At 41.1% G+C, this 22,355-nt stretch overlaps 1 protein-coding gene across 18 annotated transcripts in view; it reads left to right on the top strand.

Moving 5' to 3' along the window:
- Window positions 1–21,442, top strand: part of MYO9A (myosin IXA) — a 445,773-nt gene extending 424,331 nt beyond the window's left edge. For 17 of the 18 annotated variants that reach the window (XM_036347868.1, XM_036347858.1, XM_036347886.1 and 14 more), the window contains 3 exons: window positions 14,257–14,459; window positions 16,630–16,772; window positions 17,282–21,442. In XM_036347868.1, the coding sequence (XP_036203761.1) occupies window positions 14,257–14,459; window positions 16,630–16,772; window positions 17,282–17,718 (783 nt within the window). In that variant the 3' untranslated portion in view covers window positions 17,719–21,442. Of the gene's footprint in view, window positions 1–14,256; window positions 14,460–14,576; window positions 14,600–16,629; window positions 16,773–17,281 lie in introns of those variants that run through there. The other variant, XM_036347893.1, reaches the window with a different exon arrangement.
- Window positions 21,443–22,355: the final 913 nt, after the last annotated feature.

Below are 22,355 nucleotides of genomic sequence, written 5' to 3'. Positions count from 1 at the left end.
ATACCTGTTAAAATGGACTTACGGAGCTGTGTGGTATCTTGAGTGAGGGAAGTGGTCCATATAGTTTTGATCTGGTCATTCACATAAATTTGTTTGCTCTTTGGGCCTACACCTCCAAATCAACAAGTTTTAGTTTCTTATAAGTTAGTTGTAATATAGACTGTGACATTAAAATCTGTTGGTTGCCCTAGCTGGTTTGGCTCTGGATAGAACATTGGCCTGCAGACTGAAGGGTCCCAGGTTCGATTCCAGTCAAGGGCACGTACCATGGTTGCAGGTTCTATACCCCACCCCCCCTCCAACCCCCCAACCCCCTGAGCAGGAGGCAACCAATTGATGTGTCTCTATCACTTCAATGTTTCTCTCTCTCCCCCGCCCCCCTCCCCCCCGCCTTCCACTCTCTCTAAGAATCAATGGAAAAACATCCTGGGGTGAAGATTAACAACAACAACTATATATATATAAAATAAAAGAGAAACATGGTAATTGGCATACGACCGCTACCCTTCCCATTGGCTAATCAGCGAGATATGCAAATTAACTGCCAGCCAAGATGGCGGCCGGCAGCCAGGCAGCTTGAAACTAACATGAGGCTTGCTTGCTTCAGTGATGGAGGACTCCAATGTTCCCTGCCTGCCGCTGCCGGCCTCTGAGCCTGCAGTTTCAAACATTGTAACAAATATAGAAGCTAAACAAAACCCCAGAAACCAGCTTTCAGTGAGCCGGGCTCTCAGAGCTGGAGTTGATACAGAGTTTCGATTATAGAACCGAAACAAACCAGATACCTGCTTTCAGGAGCGGAGGCCTAAGAGCTGGAGCTTCAGAGCTAAAGCTGGCCCAGAATAAAAAAAAAGAAAAAAAGGAGCAGTTGGGAGCTTCAGCCCTCAGCCCCTCACCCAGACTGGCCAGGCACCCCAGTGGGGACCCCCACCCTGAAGGGAGTGTGACCAGCTGCAAACAGCCATCATCCCCTCACCCAGGCTGGCCAGGCACCCCAGTGGGGACACCCACCCTGAAGGGTGTGTGACCAGCTGCAAACAGCCCTCAGCCCCTCACCCAGGCTGGCCAGGCATCCCAGTGGGGACCCCCACCCTGATCCAGGACACCCTTCAGGGCAAACCAGCGGCCCCCACACGTGCACCAGGCCTCTATCCTATATAGTAAAAGGGTAATATGCCTCCCAGCACCGGGATCAGCGGAGCCGCGAGGCCTCCCGGCACCAGGATCAGCATGACAGGGCAGCGCCCAAACCCCCTGATCGCCCTGCGGCTCTGTGTGTGACAGGGTGGGGCCACAACCTCCCTATCGGCCCTGCTCTGTTTGTGACAGGGTAAGGCGCCCCAACCTCCTGATCAGCCCTGCTCTGTGCCTGATACGGGGGAGCTCCCCAACCCCCTGATCGCCCTGCGGCTCTGTGTGTGACAGGGTGCAGTGCCCCAAGCCCTCCCCCCCCCCCCATGGGCCCTGCTGTGTGTGTGACAGGGTAGAGTCATAACCTCCCCATCGGCCCTGCCTTGAGTGTGAGAGTGGCGGCGCCCCAACCCCCTGATGGGCCCTGCTCTGTGCGTGACAGGGTACAGAGCCCCAACCCCCCTGATGGGGCCTGCTCTGTGAGTGACAGGGGGCAGTGCCCCAACCCCCTGATTGGCCCTGCTCTGTGCATGACGGGGTGGCGCCACAAGCTCCCCATCGACCCTGCCTTGAGTGTGACAGGGGACGGTGCCCCAACCCCCCAATCGGCCCTACCCTGAGCATGACTGAGGGTGGAATCACAACCTCCCGATCGCCCTGCTCCGTGTATGACGAGGCGGCGCCCCAACTCCCCAATCAGCCCTGCTCTGAGCCCGACCAGGGGCTGCACCTAGGGATTGGGCCTGCCCTCTGCCACCTGGGAGCAGGCCTAAGCCTGCAGGTTGTTATCTCCCGAGGGGTCCCAGACTGCGAGAGGGCACAGGCCGGGCTCAGGGACCCCCTTTCCCCCCGAGTGCACAAATTTTTGTGCACCGGGCCTCTAGTAGATGATAGATAGATAGATAGATAGATAGATAGATAGATAGATAGATAGATAGATAGATAGATAGATAGATGAGCCAGGGGCCATCGCAACCAAATGGACCACCAAACAGGCTGTGGGACGACCAGGCCGGCAGGGGGGTTAGTGAGGGTCGACCAAATGACTGAACAGCAGGTTGCATGGGGCAATCAGGCCAGCAGCAGGGTTAGTGAGGGTCCACCAAACGACTGAGCAGCAGGCAGCATGGGGCGACAAGGCTGGCAGGGGGGTTAGTGAGGGACAACCAAACAACTGAACAAGCAGGCTGTGTGGGGCAACCAAGCCAGCGGGGGGGGGGGGGGCGGGGGGCAGTCAGGGGTGACCAGGCCAGCAGCGGGGGGCAATTGGGGGCGACCAGGCTGGCAGAAGGGCGACCAGGCTGGCAGAGGGGCGACCAGGCTGGCAGAGGGCGACCAGGCTGGCAGAGGGTGCAGTGAGGGGTGACCAGGCTGGCGGGGGGGGCAATTGGGGGTGACCAGGCTGGTAAAGGAGGCAGTTCGGGGCGACCAGGTCTGCAGGGGGGGCAGTAAGGGGTGACTAGGCTGGCAAGGGGGCAATTAGGGGCGACAAGGCTGGTAGGCAAAGGCAGTTAGGGGTGATCAGGCTGGCAGGGGCCCCAGTAGGGGCGGTCAGGCAGGCAGGCAGATGAGCAGTTAGGAGCCAGTGGCCCTGGATTGTGAGAGGGATGTCCGACTGCCAGTTTAGGCCTGATCCTAAGGCAGTCGGACATCCCCCGAGGGGTCCTGGATTGGAGAGGGTGCAGGCTGGGCTGAGGGGGACCCCCTCCCCCATGCACAAATTTCATGCACGTGTCCTCTGGTAAAAAAATTAAAAAATAATCTATTGGTTATTTCACATTTTGAAGCAATTTTTTAACAACTCATATATGGCTTTGTAATGTCATAAGTGAATCATTCAGAAAATATTGGTTCACTGAGTTATGCAGATCTTTCAAATGTTTCATTATACAATATCAAACAAAAATAACATTTGTTAATATTACCACCAATCTCTTCAGAAAATCTTTAGTACTAGGCAGCTGTCAAACTCATTCTAATATTTGTTTGAAAGCTTGAAATGTTGTCATTGACAAAAAATATGGTCATACATTTATTTTATTCAAAATGATGGGCTCCCTTCTTAAATTTCTAAAGACAGTGTCTGCTGTATGCAGTAGTCATACTTTGTCGATTATTTTAGCACATTGCAGATGGATCACGAGAATTCTTCATATTACACAGTGTTTTACAAAGTATCATACTTTAAAAAGATATTAGCTTGTAAGAACATGTAATAAATAACTTCAAAATACAATGGGTATTTAATTTTAAAGCGTGCCTTTAACATTTATATAAAACTTTTTTTGTACTCATTCAATAGAAACTTATCTGACCACTGGGTAAAGCTAGCAATAAAACTACTGGTCTGCAATGTGTTAAGTAGCATTTCATGAATAAAGCTCTTAATTCACCTTGCATTTCAAATGTACACATATTTTTTTCTTAAGATAGCTAGTCAGTATGTAACAAAGGTTCGTTGTGTATAAAACTTTTAATTTTATCACCCAGAAAATTAAAAATAGTGAACTCAAGGGTTAAGAATAAAATTAATTTATACTGCTTAATGGAAGACATGAAATGAAATTGACTTTTTTTTTTAAACTATGCATGATAGCACAGAATATGATTACTAGTATAGTTTGGTACACTGCTTTCATTTATGCAAAGATGCCAACAGCTTGTACAGTTAGTGCAATTGTCAAGTGGAAGGACAACTAGCATCTTAGTATCATTATAAAAATAATTTTGAGCCCTAGTCAGTGTGGTTCAATGGTTGGAGCATCAGGCCATGGACCGAAGGGTTGTAGGTTCAATTCCTGGTTGAGGGCATGTACCTGGGTTGCAGGTTAGATCCCAGCCTGGCCCTGATTGGGATGCTTACCAGAGGCAGCCAGTCGATGTATCTTTCACATCAATGTTTCTCTCTCTCTCTCTCCGATTCCCTCCCACTGTCTCTAAAAATCACTGGGGAAATATATCCTCAGGTGACGTTTAAAAAAAAAAAATCATAATTTTGACATCTCCATGGGCTTGTAGACACCACCTAATTCCTTCAGGGATCCATGGACTACACTTTGAGAACCACTACTCTACAATACATACAACGTTCCTGGCTTACAGAATTACACAGAAATATTTGGTGAGGATAATTCATTGTGTAAGAATAAATGCACAAAAAAATGACTAAAATGTTTAAAGTGCTTACTAATCTTCATCTGGTGAATCATAACTACAAGCATTGGGATATTTGAACAAGCCTGGTTACCTAATTATAACACTACGCAAAACAGCCAATTTTCTAGACCTCTCCTTACCAGGAAAGTAAACTCCTCAGGAAGTGGTCCCATAATTCAATTATTTGCTTCCTATTTTTGTGACTTAACAGAAGACACTCAAACAGTGATAGTTTATCTTGGTCCAAAGTGCTGTTTGGGAGTATGGTTTCTTCATTAGGATTCTGAGATTTGTGCTTTAACTAGTTATATACAGTCCTATCTAGATAGTGCATATTTTTTCCTTCTTATATATCTAACCCATGGACAAACTCCAGTCCTATATAATAAAAGCCTAATATGCTAAGTGTCCAACTGTTCGTTTGACCGTTCGACCAGTCACTATGACGTGCACTGACCACCAAGGGGCAGACGCTCCGAAAAGTAGGTTAGCTTGCTGCTGGGGTCCGGCTGATGGGCCGAACACGCCCTGGAGCCCTCCTGCGGTCCCTCCCCGGCCCCAATCATGCACCGGTGGGTTCCCTGGCCTGGTCTGCGCCCTCTCTCAATCCAGGACCCCTCCAGGGATGTCAGAGAGCTGGTTTCAGCCCGATCCCTGCAGGCCACGCCGAGGAACCCAACCGGTGCATGAATCCGTGCACCGGGCCTCTAGTTATATATATTTTTCTTGGATCTTCATGATTCCCTAGTAGTGTAAGAGATGTCTTTCCCTACATAGTCATAAAGTTGTTTTTGTTTGTATGTTTTTAAATATATTTTTATTGAATTTTAGATAGGACGGTAGAGGGAGAGAGAGATAGGACCATCGATCCACTGCCTTCTGTAAGCCCCCCCACCAGGGATTGAGCCCACAAGTTGGGCATGTGCCCTGACTGGGAATGGAACCAGCGACCTCTTGGTGCATGGGTCGACGCTCAACCACTGAGCCACAACAGCTGGGCAGTCATCAAGTTTCTTTAAGGGTTGGTTGTGCGATCCACTCCCTAGTTACCACCACAAGTATCTCTAACTTCATCTATCTTTAATTCTTTGGGCTTATTTTGACTCAGAGCATTGAATATTTTTGTGTCCCCTCCACCATACCTTGCCATTCCTTCCTGCATTCTTTCTCCATCATGGGCCTTATAAGGGCATTTTTCTGAGAAATCAAAACTCTCCTCATAGGCTTTATTCATTTTAACACTTTGGTGTACCTTCTACTTGTTTATATTATTACCTCTTTAAACCTTATGAGAAAATGGAAATGCTGGGCTCAACTGAGGATTACCTCAAAGAGTTATTTTCACTTAGATCCTTCACATTAAAGCATTTGGTTCCCAATATTTTTGTTATAGTAGGAAAGCTTAATACAGATTGGTCTCACAGAATAATAGGAAAGTCTATTATGGACTGTTCTTACAGAATTCTTTTTTTTTTTTTAATATATTTTATTGATTTTTTACAGAGAGGAAGGGAGAGAGATAGAAAGTTAGAAACGTCGATGAGAGAAAAACATCGATCAGCTGCCTCCTGCACATCTTCTACTGGGGATATGCCCGCAGCCCAGGTACATGCCCTTGACCAGAATCGAACCTGGGACCTTTCAGTCCATAGGCCGACGCTCTATCCACTGAGCCAAACCGGTTTCGGCACAGAATTCTGACCCAAATTACATAATTAAGGATCTCTGTTACATTGTTCTGACTGGTTTGTCTCAGTTGGAGCATCATCCAGTGCACCAAAAAGGTTACGGATTTGATTCTCAGTCAGGGCACTAGTTTCTCTCACATTGATGTTATTTCTCTTACCCCTCGCCCCCCTTTCTTTCTAAAAATTAAAGAAAGATATCCTTGAGTGAGGATTAAAAAAACAAACCTATGGTTTACAAGTTTATGTCCACTTTTTAACACAATATTAACATTTTCTCATATGTCTAAAGCCCTATGTAATCAACTTCAAAAGTTATTTTCCTTGACCTTGTAAGAGAACTCTGGGCTGTAGAGGTTTCAGGTTTTCCTTCATCTTTATTTAATGCTGTCTTAAAAGAGCTAGACCTATAGAACTTGTTTGATTTTCTTTAGCTCTGTTAAGTAATCCTTAGCTAACCCATGGTAAAGTACTTGGGCAGTTAGGAAGGTGATGGTATGGACACTGAACAAAGGCAACTTTAAATATATATATAATTTTTTTTTCCAGAGAGGAAAGGAGAGATAGAAACATCAATGATAACAGAGAGATCATTGATTGGCTGCCTCCTGCATGCCCCCCTCCCCCCACAACTGGGGATCAAGCCCCCAACCCGGGCATGTACTCTGACCTGTAATCGATCAACGCTCCTAGTTCATAGATCAACGCTCAATCACTGAGCTACATTGGCCAGGCAAAGGCATCAGTGCCTTCTTCTAAGGCATTTTTTGTTGAATTTGCAGACTGATCTTGTGTTTTGAGCAACTTTTTCTTAATATTTTCTTTACTTCTTGCTCTTAGAACTAAAAGTGGAATAATAACTTTGTAATCCTCTTGATTTTCATCCCATTGCATATTTTAGAACACATGAGTTTAATTAGCCTGAATACCCTTAGAACTTGCCCTCCACTTCCACCTCACCTCAACACCAGGGCTAGATCAATAGTTTCTGTTTCTGATACAGCATGTCTTCCTTCTTTCTCCCCCAAATCAACTGAGAAATATGTCAGTTTATTGTCTCATGCTATTCAAAAGATAATGGCATATTTGCATAAAAAGCTAACATTGAAAAGCTTTAAAATACCACTTTTGTTGTGAAATACAACACATATAGAGAAGCACAGAAATATACATAAACATCTTAATCTCTATATATAAAAGCGTAAGCAACCGTTTCGGCAGAATGACCGGAACGACCAGTCGCTCTGATGCACATTGACTACCAGGGGCAGATGCTCGATGCAGGAGCTGCCCCCTGGTGGTCAGTGCACTCCCACAGGGGGAGTGCCGCTCAGCACTGCTACATCCCCCGAGGGGTCCTGGACTGTGAGAGGGATGTCCGACTGCCGGCTTAGGCCTGATCCCAGTGTTGTTCTCTGTAGAAGGCAGTCAGTCTGAACAACTCAGTGACTCAGGGAAGCGCAGGGAACTCAGGGTGAGCTTGCCTCTATGCTTGACTCACCCACTCAATGGTGTTCACAGGACAGACGGTGTTGGCCCAGCCCGTGCACGTGCAGCAGTTGCTGAAGCTCAAGCAGCAAGCCGTGCAGCAGCAGAAGGCCATCCAGCCACAAGCCAGCAGTCAGACATCCCCTGAGGGGTCCCAGACTGCAAGAGAGCACAGGCCAGGTTGAGGGACACCCCCCCCCCCAGTGCACTAATTTCATGCACCAGGCCTCTAGTGAATTATAACATGAACATCCACGTACCACTCACAAACAAGAAATAGAACATTGCCAGCACTCCCCAAACCACCTCTTTTTCTTTCCAATCACAATCCTTTTTCTCCCTCAGAGGTGAGCAGTAACTTGAGTTTTATGTTACTTGCTCTATTTTCTTTGTTGTTTTCCCACTAAAGGATGTATTCCTGAGCACTATAGTTTTGTTGTGTTTGTTTTCAGCTCTATATAAATGGAATCATATTATTCTGTATCTGACTTATTTCAGTCTTATTATGTATAAGACTTACCATGTTGTGTTTAGTTGTAATTCATTTTTGTTACTGTATAGTATTCCAGGATATATGTATACCACCATTTAACCATTTTCATGTTGGTAGACATTGGCTTGTGTTTTGGGAGTTATGAATAATGCTATTATGAATATTCTGATACATGTATTTTTTATGGACACACGCATGTATTTTTGTTGGGGAAATATAGGAGTGGAATTACTGGGTCATGGTATATATGTATCATCAACTTTGGTACATAAAGTTGTGCTACAGTAGTAGTGTATGAAAGTTACCAGTTGTTCCACTTCCTTGTCAACACTTACATTCCAGATTTCTTCATTTTAGCTACCTTTAACAGTGTGTAATTGTGGTTTTAATTTGCACTTCTGTACCTTTAATGTACTTAAGTACCTTTTTATAAGTATGTATTAGATATCCTTTTTTGAAGGACTGTTCAAAGCTCTTGCCCATTTTTCTAATTGGCTTGCCTGTTTCTTTCTGATCTGTAAGAGTTCTTTATGAATTCTCAATGCAAGCCCTTTATTGGTTACTTCTGTTGCAAATTTCTTCTTCCACTTAGAGGTGCCATTAGATGAATCAGGAATTCTTTTTTTTTTAAACCAGGATTTCTTAATTTTAATGTAGTCTAACTTTTATCAGCCTTTTCCTTAGGCTAGTACATTTTATGTCACGTTTAAGACATTTTTCACTACTTGATGTTATGAAGATAAAGTTTCTAAAAAGCTTTATATTTTTGCCCTTCATATTCAGTTTCAATTATTACCAGGATTTTAATATTTTAATGCAATTATAAATGTTATTTTAAAATTGTTATATTCTATTTGTTCCTCATAAGGAAAAATACATTTGATTTTGGTGTTTTTCACCTTGCTCAACTCACTTATTCTAATAATTTTGCTGTGACTCCTTTGGACTTCATACCTCTAGTCATATTGTTCATGAGTAACAATAGTTTCACTTGTGTTTTTTGTAATCGATATGGTTTTTATTTTTTCCTTAGCTAGAACCTCCAGTACAGTGTTGAAAGGAAGTGATGATAAGGATCATTTTCGCATTGCCCAATCTCAAAGGGAAGGCTTTAAAACTTTTACCACTAAATATGATGTTTGCTGTAGAATTTCTGTAGATGCTTTATGAGATAATTTTCCCTTCTATTCTTGGATTTCTAAGAATTGTTATTAGGATTTATTATTGAATGTTATGAAATACTATGTCCATTTAGGTGTTCATAGACTTTTATGTTATAGACTAGAGGCCCAGTGCACGAAATTCATGCGGGGGGGGGGGGGTTCCCTCAGCCCAGCCTGCACCCTCTCCAATCCAGGACCCCTCGGGGGATGTCCAACCGCCGGTTAAATTGGCGGTCGGACATCCCTCACAATCCAGAACCGCTGGCTCCTAACTGCTCACCTGCCTGCCTGCCTGATCACCCCTACTGGCCCCCCTGCCAGCCTGATCACCCCTAACTGCCTCTGCCTGCCAGCCTGTGCCCCCAACTGCCCCCAAATGCCAACCTGGTTGCCCCCAACTGCCTTCCCCCGCCAGCCTGGTTGCCCCTAACTGCCCCCCTGCCAGCCTGGTCGCCCCACACAGCCTGCTGTTCAGTCGTTTGGTCGTCCCTCACTACCCCCCTGCTGGCCTGGTCGCCCCATGCAGCCTGTTCGGTCCTCCATTTGGTTGTGATGGCCCCTGGCTCTTTATATATATAGATATGTCATACTATACCAAGTGTTTTTCTAATGTTAAACCATCATTGTACTACCACAATAAATCCAACTTAGTCATGAGGTAATATCCTTCTTACATATTGCTTGATTTAGTTTATAGTAAGTTGTTTAGAGTTTGTGTACCTGTGTTGATGAGTAAAATTGTCTTATAATAGTTCTTAATTTTCATATCCTTGTTATGTCTTTGATTTTTAATCGATTTTAGAGAGAGGGGAAAGAGAGACAGAAACACTGATAAGAGAAACATTAATCAGCTGCTTCCTGCACACACCCCTACTAGGGATCAAGCTGGCAATCCAGGCAGGTGCCCTGATCAAGAATTGAATTGGCAACCTCTTGGTGCATGGGATGACACCCAACTAAGTCATACCAGCCAGGGCCATATTCTTGTTGTATCTTGATATCAAGGTTATGCTGCCCTCTAAGAATGAGTTGGGGAATAGTCCTTTTTATAATTCTGTAAAGAATTTGTGATTTGTATGTTATTTCTTCTTTTTTGCTAATGAAATCATACAGGCCTAGAGTTTTCTATCTTGAAAGCATGAATTTATGGATTCAGTTGATAAGATTATTCACTTTTTTATATTTCTTTATTGACAGTATTAATTACTTGGATTTTCTTAGAATTCCTCCACTTATATTTTTGTATAAAATTTCAGATTTATTGACAAAGTTGTTCATAGTAGCCTCTTATCCTTTTTATGTCTATAAGTTTTGTATGATGTTCCTTTTCATTTCTGCCTTTGGTTACTTGTGAATTCTCTATTTATCTTCATCTTGCCAGGATTTTAACTTGTTTATTAGTCTTTTAAAAGAACTACATTTTGGATTTTGTCCTCTCTTTTCTAATGTTTATTTACTCTTCTCTTTATTTTTTTTCCTTTCCTTGGATTTATTTTGTTATTCTTTATTTAGTTTGTAGTTCCTGGGGAAAAAATGCTTACTTTAAAATTTAACCTTTTCTATTTGTTGCTTATTAGAGAAAAATACATATATAAAGCTGTAATTTAAAGGTAGGCTGGGTTAAACTGTATCCAACAGACTTTGATATTGTTGATTAATTAAAAATATTTTCTAATTTCCATTGTGATTTCTCCTTTGACTCTGAGTGTGTTAGAGGTCTATTTCTTAATATATAGGTGTTTTTAGTTTTCCCCTTATAATTGTATTGTTAGTAAACTTATTTTAAATTAAAGGTCAGATAAATTATTTCAACCCTAAAAAATGCATTGTCTTTGCTGTATGTGCCTTAAAATAACGAGTGTTCTGTAGTTGTTAGATACTGAATTCTGTATGTCTGTTATTATCACTTTATTTTAAGTTGTTCAGATCCATAGCTTACTGATTTGTTTGTACACAGTTGTTTTCTCTGTGACGATTATAGCTTTGTCAATTTCTTTGAGTATTTTTGTCAATATTTTACTTTAAATTTATTTTTTTAAGTTTATTCCTTAAGTTGAACAACCTTTACACACAAAATAGATGGTTTAAGATTTTTTAAGTGGAAAGAATTTTAGGACTTAAGAGGTTTTATGAGTCTGCTAATGTTTTAAGACCTGTGATGGCTGCGGCCAGATAGAAAAGTACTTTAAATTTCTGAAGCCATTTCTTCAGAAATGGATATTTGCAAATTTGGAAATAATGTTATACCTTCTTCATAATTTGAATTTTTGTCATTGTGAAATATCCCTCTTCATCACAGGTAACACTTCTTACCTTAAAGTTTACTTTGTCTAGAATTAAAATAGCGACACTAGTTTCCCTTTGATTCGACATGGTATGCCTTTTATTTCCATCCTTTTATTCTCTGCCTTTCTGAATTCTTATGTTTTATATGTGTCCCTTATAGACTTCATATAGTTTGATTTTTTTAAAAAAATACAGTCTGATAATCATCAAATTTTTAACTAGAGCATTTAATCAATTTACATTTAATGTAATCACTGATGTATTTGGATAATAAATCTATTATTTTATGATGTGCTTTTACTTTACCTGACACATGTTCCTTTTCTTTCTTGCCTTCTTGTTCCTTTTTGCCTTTTTCTTTTGACTATTTTTTATTATTCCACTTTTTTCTTTTGTTAGTTTAAAAGGTTTTACACTCTTTTATGCTTCTTTTAGTCGTTAAACTAAAGGTTACAATAAAAATCCATTACCTACCAATGTCTATTCATTGGTACTTTTATCTTTTTCCAAGATAATGCAAGAACTTTAATATGCTTTAGTTATTATATAGTTGCTGTTTGTATTTTAAATTATCTGTATATTTTAATCCAATGTATTATTATTATTATGTTTTATGCAGTCACTTTTCATTTAGATTCACTCACATATTTACTATTTTCATTGTTCTTCATTCTCCCTCACTAACATTTCTTCTTGTGTCATTTTCTATCTCTTCTTTAGTGCGGGCCTGCTGGTGACAGATTCTCTTAGACTGACTAAAAATGTCTTCATTGCAATTGAATTCTTGAAAGTTGTTTTGCTATGTATAGAATTGTAGATTGGCAGTTACTTTTTTCTTTCATCACTTTGAAAATATCTATTTTCTGCTTCCATTGTTTCTATTGAAAAGTTGCTTCTTTATTGCAGCTACATTTTTTTTTCTTACTGCTTTTAAGATTTTCTCTTGCCTTTGATTTTTAGCAATTGTGTCTGGGTATGGACTTTTTAAGTGTATCTTTCTTATAGGTTGAAGGCTTTCTTTAGTCAGTAGGGTGACATCTTTAATTGGTCTTGAAAATGCTCTGCCATTCTCTCTTTAATATTTCTTCTACAGAATCGCTCTTCTCTCCTGATATATATATATTTACATATAGTAGGTCTTTTTATTGTGTCCTGTTGTTTACCTTCTTTTTTGAATTTTTCCTGAAAGTTTTTTGTTTTGTTTTGTTTTTTTCTACTTGATTCTTTATATTTTGTTCTGATCTAACTTCTGGACCATTAATTCAACAGTGTATTTCTATCTCCTTCAGCATGGTTATTTTAAGTTTGTCTTATAGTACAATGTCTGGAATCATTGAGGGTTTCTGTTTTCTGTTGTTTTTACTGGTTTTCATTTACATTGTCTTGTTTCCTTTTGTTCTTGGTTACCTTTGATTGTGTGTCAGACACAGTATTTAAAAAATTATTTCTAAAAATATTTTGAGGCCTGAGATGATGTTTCTTTCCTCTAAATAGTATTTTTACTTTTTCTGCCAGGTGCCAGGGCACTAAAAATCTGGCTTACTTTAATTCGATTTCAGGATTACAATTTTCTGGACTATTCAACTGACTTGAAGATAGGCTGCAGTATCTGCAAGGACTGTTATGATTTCAGTTTACCCTGAGGTCTAGGATATAAATCTTGGGGATCCCAGTGTCAGGCATAGAGGGTGTGGTTTTGGACCCCCACTTTTATTCTCTACCCCATGGGTTGGCAGACTCTTTCTGAAAAGGACAAGAGAGTAAATATTTTAGGCTTTGTAGACCTTACAGTTTTAGTTGCAACAATTAATGCTGCTATTGTTCTGCAGAAGAGCCATAGATAATGTGTGAATTAATGAGCATGAATGTATTCCAATAAAACTTTTTTTACAAAATCAGGCACAAGGCCAGATTTGGCCCATGAGCTGTAGTTTGCTGACCCCTGATATAGTCTGTCAGAAGCTCTGTTCAGATCTCAGCCACCTTTTCTTAAATTTAGATTAGCCTGAAGTGCTGGGCTAGCCTTTCCTTGGCCTATCTTGTTAGCTCTCTGGTGCCTTTAAGAATATGTTGGGTTTTTTGTGGTTTTGGTCCAGTTGTTCTCGGCACTCCTGCTGAGGTAATCTGAAATACCTAATCTGCCATTATCAGAAGCTAAAGTTATATATAAAGTAACCAATTTAAAAGTAATAAGAATTTTTTCCCCCTCTGATCTCAAGAAAGAAATTTCTTGAGTTGTTCTCAGAGAATCTCTCTCACCAGCACCCTGTGATATAGAAATGATTTTTTTTTTTTAATGAAACTGAGTTTCGGGACATGTTTTTATAGTCTTCCTTGAGAGATTGTGCATTCCAAAGTTAAAGGTGAAGAGCATTGTTATCCATCAGAACTTTATGTGATGATGGAAATGTTCTATATCTGCACTGTTCAATATGGTAGCTTCTAACCACCTGTGACTATTGAGAACTTGAAATGTTGCTAGTGAAAATGCAGAAATAAATTTTTACTTACTTAATTTTAATTGATTTACATTTAAATAGCCATGTATGGATATTTAGTTTGGAGTGGATGCAGCCTATATTTACAAGAAGAATCACATCCCAGTACACAATGTGTCCTTATACTCCCACGTGCTGAAGTATTCATTTCCCAGTGCCCTTGAAAGAAATATTTAATCTAAATGTATTTGATGGGTGGTATCTCACTAAGTATCTTGGGCCTTACAGAATTTATTTCTAACATTTATTCCTAACATTCACCTGGTATGATGGAAGTACTCTTGTTATCCTAAATGGGTCACGTAAAACTGATGTAGGCACTCAATTTACTTTACAACATATATTTTTCTTTGTAGGGAAAGGGGTGTCTTCGTCGAGGAAACTATGCAAGTCCATCCTCTCCTGTTGTAGTTCGGTTGCCCTCTATGTCTGATGTCCCAGAAGAGACCTTGACTAGTGAGGCAGCCATGGAGATGGACATCACAGAACAGCAGCAAGCAGCTATGCAGCAGGAGGAGAGAGTGCTGACTGAACAGATTGAGAACCTACAGAAAGAGAAGTGAGTTTCCAGGAGGAAAGAGAATGGCCAGTTTATTTGCTTTCATTTCCTTCCTTCTGTCCTTTATATTTCCTTATTTATTAAGTATCTCCTACTAGTCAAGCACTGTATCATCAGGTGATACAGAGGATGTGGAGATGACAAAGATATGTTGCCTGAAGGAAGCTCCGTGAGCATGGAGACTTGAAGCTGCTACAGTGATGATTCTAGACAGGCTGACTGGGACAGGGTGTGTCAAGGAATCTTAGCCGAGATTCTAACAGGTCAGAGACCAGCTTCGGTGAACAGATTTATCTTGAAAAGGGGGAAATAATGATTCCCAGGCTAAGACAAAGTCCCTTCTCAGAATAGGCATTATTCAGAACTCCATGAAGGAAGGATATTGTCTAATGATCAATATAGCCATGGGGCCAGCAACTAGATGGTCAGAGTAGGGCAGCAACACTAATGGGTGCTGGAATATTGGAATATTAAAAATTGGTTGTAATTTAGGGGAGGGACAAATAAGTAGCTTTGTAACCTTTGCTATCACTGGAGCAAAGATGGTAACAATACATCTTGGGGATAATATGAACATCCCATGGTTCTCCCTGAAGGCACCATATACTGATCTTGACTGATGATGTTGACTCTTAAGTTTTAAGGGGATTTTTGTTCCTGAGTTCCAGAATCCCAGGTCTGAGAGCTTGATTCATGTGGGGATATGAGTCTGTTAAAGTACTTTTTGTTTGCCAGGCTTGAGTCTAGAATTTAGGCAAGCTAAAAAACCAGCTGGAGCTCAGCTTGGCAGAACATGATAAAGCAAAAGTGGGGTACATTGTCTGGGCTATTTGATACAAGAATGATCTAAAAAGAGGACCTAACTCAGCTCTGATGAAAATGGTATTGGAGGTATTGAAGGATGAATAGGAATTTGTAGGAAGGGGAAAATCTTTCTAGAGAAAGGAAAAAGTATGAGCACTGTCTCAGAGGTGTGAATACACAGGGCTTATGACAGTGGTAATTGCAGCAATGAGATTATCTTTCAAATGACTGTCTAAGGTAGGTAGTGGAAGTGAAGCGTAAGGGCTTTGAAAGGGACGAGATGAAAAAGGAAGTAAGAATTGGAATGACAAGGAGTTTGTGGGCAAGTAGAGTATGCGTTAGATTCAGAGCTGGTATAATTCCAGATCTTCCCATTGGAGAAAGTTCCCTATATAAAGTGGAGGGAAGGCTGTTAGAAGTTGCAGACATAAAGGAACTTTGGTGGTAGGGTATTAAAGTGAGCGGTTACAAAGATATTGATTAAAGTAGATTAGGGTGATATCAGGCAGTAGTTAGAAAAGCAAGATTAGGAGCCATGTACCAAAGACTTCAGGGACTGAGGGGGCATGACTGAGATAGGTAGGTGATTGATGAAGAGGAGAAGAAAATATGATAAGTGGAGATGGCTTAAGCTTTAAGGACAGAAAATATCAAGTCAGCGTTTTACTTCATCCAGAGGTTTCTCTGTGGTCAAGGTAGAGAATATAGTAAAGTTTCATGGAAAATAGTTGAAGAGCTGGAAGGAATCTTAGAGATTATCTAGTTTAACCTCTTTGTTTTGTGGATGAGGAAACAGGACCAGAGAGAAGAAAGTTCCTTCCTTTGGCACTATAAACGAGTTTAGAGTGAATGTGAAAAATAAATAAATATATATTTCAGAGAGGAAGGGAGAGGGAGAGAGAGATAGAAATATCAATGATGAGAGAGAATCATTGATTGGCTGCCTCCTGCACACCCCCAACTGGGGATCAAGCCCGCAACCCGGGCATGTGCCCTTGACCGGAATTGAACCTGGGACCCTTCAGTCCACAGCCCCACGCTCTATCCATTGAGCCAAACTAGGTAGGGCTAGAGTAAATTTAGAACACTAATCTGATTATTAGATCTTACATCTTCAGCATCTTTCCCTACCTCACCATTGGCCCTTTTATGGGTCCAGCCTTTGCTGCATTTTGTCTTTTAGTACATAGTGTTAGCCTTCACCATTACTATGGCTTTCAGAGCCTTATCACCACCCTGATTGGGAACAGTAAGAAATGTAACTGGTTTTGCTACTTAAATTCCTGACTTTTATGGAAGGTCTTTTCTCCTGTTGACTTCCTTCCACTTATCAAATACTAATGGATTTCTTGATTGTATCTTACAGGGAGGAGCTAACATTTGAGATGCTTATACTGGAACCCCGTGCCTCTGATGATGAAACCCTTGAGTCTGAGGCCTCCATTGGGACCGCGGATAGCTCAGAAAACTTAAATATTGAGTCTGAAGGTGCCATCTCTGAGAAATCGGGTAAATGAACACATTAGTGCAAAGGAGGATTAAGGATTCCCAAGTTAAGACAGAGTCTTAAGGAGTTGGAAAATAATGATCTTTGTGAAGCTTTTATATAAATTATTCATTAGGTGAAGCCTTCAATGTAATGTAGCTTTTGGTAATTTAATGTTTTCTCTGGTATTTACCTTGCCAAAGAGAAAAGCCAATAATCACAACAATGTTGTCCTACTGACCCATGATCCATTTTCTAAGAGTGGGTAGTTTAAAATGACAGTGACAATTGTAGGCATCTCCTAATGGCATAGTCAAATCCCAGACTTCATTGGAGTTAATTCTGAAATGATGTGTATAGAAATGGATGGTGAACTCTTTTTGAGTTATGTGTGTGCACAAAGTAGTTTAGCCTGGACCCTCCAAATCTAGCTCACCTCATTTCATGTGTGAATAGTCATGCCTGTTCATTATATAATGATATGCTTTCGAGGGAACTGTCATTTACAGCTTTGGTCTCTTCTCTGGATTAGAGAGAAGCTTGGCTCTTAGCTCCCTGAGGGCAGCTGGCAAGTCTGCACCTTCTAGCAAGTTGAGAAAGCAGCTAAAAAAGCAGCACGACTCTTTGGATTCAGTGGACTCTTCGGTCTCTTCTCATGGGACCAGAAAACGATTTCAGATTTATTCCAAATCTCCATTCTACCGAGCTGGCTCAGCTGGTGAGGCCCTGGAAATGGAGGGACCATTGGGCCTAACCAAATCCCTAGAAGACAGACCTCAGTTCATCAGCAGAGGAACCTTCAACCCTGAAAAGGGCAAACAAAAATTAAAGAATGTGAAAAACTCACCTCAGAAAACCAAAGAGACCCCAGAGGGGACCGTGGGGTCTGGCCACAGGAAAACTATGGACCCAGACTGCAGCTCCACCCAACAACCAGCTCTCTTTGGAAATAATGAGTTTATGGTCTGAGCTAGCAGATGTATATTCCTTCATAGCTGCAGAGTAGTAAACACATCTCATTTTTAGGCCTCTTCTCATTGCCTCGTCCACAATAGTCCATTCTAAGTGAGGTCCAGCCTCTTGCCCAAGCATACAACCAAGACCTGGTATGCTAAATTCCTGGGCCTCCTGTGGAAGTGGAAAGGTCTCTTTGAAGCCTGCCGGGATAGTGCCAGCTGTGCCTTGGCTGCAGTATTTGACCAGAAATTTCACTAACAAAGCCACCTAGCTAGGACTTGGGGATTTGGGTCAGTCGTGGAGGTCTTTGTAGTTGCCTCTCTTCCATCCTCTTTCCAGAAGTGGGTGTGGAACTGGTGAGCACATTGTGGGCCTGAAGGGCGCGTTGATTTCTGGCCTTGGAAGAAAACATGTAAATCTTTCTTAACCATGTAAGCAAAAGCCTTTCAGTTTATTTTGGGATAGTTAGGAGCTGGGGTAGAATATACTTTTTCCCCCCCAAGGATTTATAAAAAAAGGCTAAGCTCTCTATTTTAAGATTTTTTTGAAAAACACTTCATGTTATATTCTGGGGAAAGTAAAAAGGCAATTGTTTCCATTAAGCCATCAGAGCATGTCTCAGACCTCTGGTTACACAATGAAGAAGAGAGTAGAAGTTTTGTTTTTTGATGATGTTTGATGTAATAATAATCAATGTTGGTTTAACTTCTAGTTAGTTCCTGCCAAATATATTGCATGGGCTGAAGTTTCAGTAGCCATACTGTTCTCATATTCTCTGGTCCTGGGATCAGTTTCCTCTAATTTTCGTAAATGACCCAGAGATATGGTGAACACTAAACATGAGGGTTTCACCCTAATCCATCCATGCTTTTCTCTTTGTGTATTGAACTGAAGATCACATATTCATCTGCTGGTAGATTTCAACCTAGAACTCAAAGACAAATGACCATTTAATCAATTCTCTCAAAACATTCAAAACACAATACTACATGAATAAGTGTTACAGAAAGCTGCCAAAAAATAAGAGAGAACTTTTTCAGATGATTCATTTAACTTATTTTTTCCTCAGACCATCAGTATTAAATAGACTTTTTTAAAAATCAAGGACTACTTGAAGCTACTTTTGTTAATATTCTGGTTACTGAAGTTTACTGTAAATATAAATGTATAGTATGCATATTTCTTTTTCACCTTATGCTTCCCTCCTCCCATGGAATTTCTTCCTAAGATTAGGGATCATTGGACAGGGAGGTGAGAGCCACACATCCCTGGGTTGAGGGACAAGTCACAAGTCAAACCATCTTCACCACTAGGTGTCTCCATACACCTGAGTTATAATAGCATTTTAAGCTTCTTAGCATCAGTAGGATTCGAAATCTATTTCTGCTATTTATATAATATATGAGAAATGAAAGATGATCCTCTTTCTTAAGATAAATATGTGAAAATGTTTATTTTTAAAGTTACTAAATGGATCTTGTCTAACTACCACATGCACTGTTACCTGAATTTTGGTTATTCTTCCTTTTAATGCTTCTTGAATTTGAAGTTACAGAACTATTAAGACATGTTAAGGCAGTCTCTCCTGTTACATGACACTGAACCTCATGCCACTGCCAAAGTGGTGGTTGTCAAACTCCAGAGATGAGACTTGGAACATCATTCTGAGTGGCAGCTAAAGGCAGCAGGAGTCTTCTCTGTCTCTGGTTTGGGTTCCAAAATGAGTTAGGAAAAGGGATCTTTATAAATCCCCAGAATGATGATGGTTAGTGAATAAATGTTCCATTTTATATACCCCGCAAACATCTGCCACCTTGTCCAGGCTGTCCTGAGGAGTCATAAATAAAGCCTTTAAAAATCTGAATTTCGGAAAGTTTCCCAGAGGAAAACCTAATTCATCCCCAGCATGGCTGTGTGAAAGTGGGATTGCTGCTGCCTTGGCGCCGCTGCCAGACTGCAGGTCTGTGTCAGTGTTCTTGGGAGAGTAGCATTCTGCTGGGCATGACTGCTGCTCTTCGCTTGCCAGGCATTGGTCAATACCATACAAAAGGAGAGAGTACCCTTATTGCACAGTTTCCTTTGGCCCAGAGGAATGGCCTGCAGAACACATCTTGGCATGTTCTAAATTTTTGTGGATTTTTATTGTTTTTGCAAAATAAGTTTTGGCAATTAAAAAACAACTCATATAGGACGTTTTATAGGAACTTGACAATGGATGTTAAGAGACTTTATAATTTTTCTCAGGGACTTGAAACCTGAATTTGGATAAAGTTAAATAAAAAATATTGCTTTTCAGTTGCTAGATTTGTGGATTTCTAGTCATTTAACAAGCTGCCAGAATGGAGGGTGGTAGGGAGGAGAGAGCCACACAATTGCAAAAATGCAGAGCAAGTGTGGGACCCTCCCTTTGAAGGGAGGAAAGCTGCTCTTCTCATGGGATAATAGGTGGTGTGGGCCTGATACAGAGATGATTCCATAACTCTCAAAAACTGTCAGAACCAAGTGTTCTGTCTCCCTCCATTTGATCTTAATTGGTTCTCTCCCTGGTTGTGTCACCACAAAGTGATGCTGTGTGCATTGCAACCACTTATGATTAAGATATTTAACCTTAACGTGTGTCACCTCTGTATTTCCTATTGCTTTGCATGTTTACTTTGATCTCAAATGCCTCAAAGAAAATGCCTGCATGGCAGCAGCAGGATGGCCCCATACTTGGAGCCCATACTCCAAACTGAAGAGCATTCTGTTCTCTCACACATTCCTGGCCCCAAACAAAGCCTGGATTTCAATTTTCCCCAGTGAAACCAACACATCCCTTATCATGAAAAATGTGATAGCATCAAAAAGTCTAATTTGGATCACATTGGGTGCCACAAAGTGAAGCAAATGATTATAACAGCAAATACAGGAAAGGTTCAGGGAGGTGGTATGCTTAGTTTGTAATGCACTTTGTACTTCCTGCCATTTTCATTGTTTTCCCACTCTGGGCTTCTGAAAACACGAGGGGAGGTACGCCTTCCCTGTAGGAGCCTTGCAGAGGCAAGGGACCCAGGTCAGGGAAGGGGATACCAGAGCCCTGCCTTCTCATTCCTCAGAAACCAGCTGCAGCTCTCCACTCACCTCTGCTGGGAGGTTAGGAGAGGCTTCCCTGTTCTAGCATGAGAGGGTTTTTCACTGTCAGAGACAAAGGATCCCAGAAACCTGCTGAAAAGAGGAAGTCCAGCGAAGTGCTGCAGGCCCCCTTCAGTGCCTGTGGGCCTTGGTGTTTTTAAAATTGTGACTAATGACTGTGTACATTTCACAAGCACTTTGGTAAACCAGAGAGAAGAAAGTATTCTCAGGATGTGTTCAAAGCTAAGAGTTTTAATTTTAAAGAGAAACACAGTCCAAACAGCTTTCCTCATCCTCCTCTCCTTTTTTTCCCCTTGATGGGGAGCTGGATATGGGACATGCATCATTCTGTGTTGAAAAATGCATCTGTCACCCATAATTTTGTGATAACTTCTCAGCCCCGTTCCCCAACACCATGCTAGCCTTGGTTGTAAAAATTCCTCGGTATTTGTGGGAGTCCTTAGTCTTTTCTAAGCCCCTAAAATACTTTTAACCACTTTTTTTCTGGAACCATTCCCACATTTGATTTGGTGTTCAACAGTAACAGCAAAATGATGAGTGTGGACATGGATCTATTAGGTTTTGTTGGTCTCTTGGTTGAAACTTAAAAAAAAAAAAAAAAAAAGCCCCACCAAGGGGCCTATCACCTTGCTATCCGTCCATACTTAATACCTATTTATCAGTCTTCTTAGGTCATATAAAAGTTGCACCTTTTGAACCATGTAATTGTATTTAACTAGGGGAAAGGTGTATACTACAGATTAGTATTATATTATTTTAATGGGTTTAAATAATTTATAAGTATGCTGAGTGTAAATTTTTAAAAGACTATGTATTGTAAAAGGACATATCCTGTGAAATATATTTTACTGTTAAACAGAATAATTCTATAAGAAGAATGATTTATCTCACCCATGGAACTGATTACATTCCTAATACCATCACCAGGCGCTTTGTAATTTCCCTTTGCTTTTGGGGAGTGTGGGGGAGCAAGGTATCCTCTGTATAGAGTCCAGTTTGTGTCACTCAAGATATGCGCTGTATGGCTACACAAAAGCAGCTTGATGAACAAATCACTCCAATGGCTCATTAAAGAACAAAAGCTTCCAGAAGCAGCAATACGTGTGGTTTGTTTTCTGACCATCCTGGCTCCCACCCCAACTCGCTCCATCTTGATCCCAGGGAACAACAATGATTTTTGTTAAAGTGATTTTTCTCTTTTTCAAGGAAAGGACTGAGCCCGCAATTGACAAAGTGCTGAAGTAGTAGTTATTGGAACTCAACTGAATTCAAGTAAAGGTCAGGTGCAAGCTGTTAGTTTTTGTAATAGGTGCTAGCTGTTAAGATCTCATCGACTCAGGTTAGGGCTAGCTGGGTAGAGCAGGTAGTGAGTCTACATTTAGGATCCTCACCAAAAAGGCCATGAAGAAGTAGCAATATCTGCTAATAGAGGGCCCAATTCCAGTTTGTCATGTTTGTTCTACCACTATATTGCATGACTGGGAAAGTCATTTGTCCTTTCTGGATGTTAGTTTTCC

This window comes from Myotis myotis, unplaced genomic scaffold (assembly GCF_014108235.1).
Source record: "Myotis myotis isolate mMyoMyo1 unplaced genomic scaffold, mMyoMyo1.p scaffold_m19_p_1, whole genome shotgun sequence".
Lineage (NCBI taxonomy): Eukaryota > Metazoa > Chordata > Mammalia > Chiroptera > Vespertilionidae > Myotis > Myotis myotis.
This window is presented reverse-complemented; position numbering and strand designations above follow the sequence as displayed.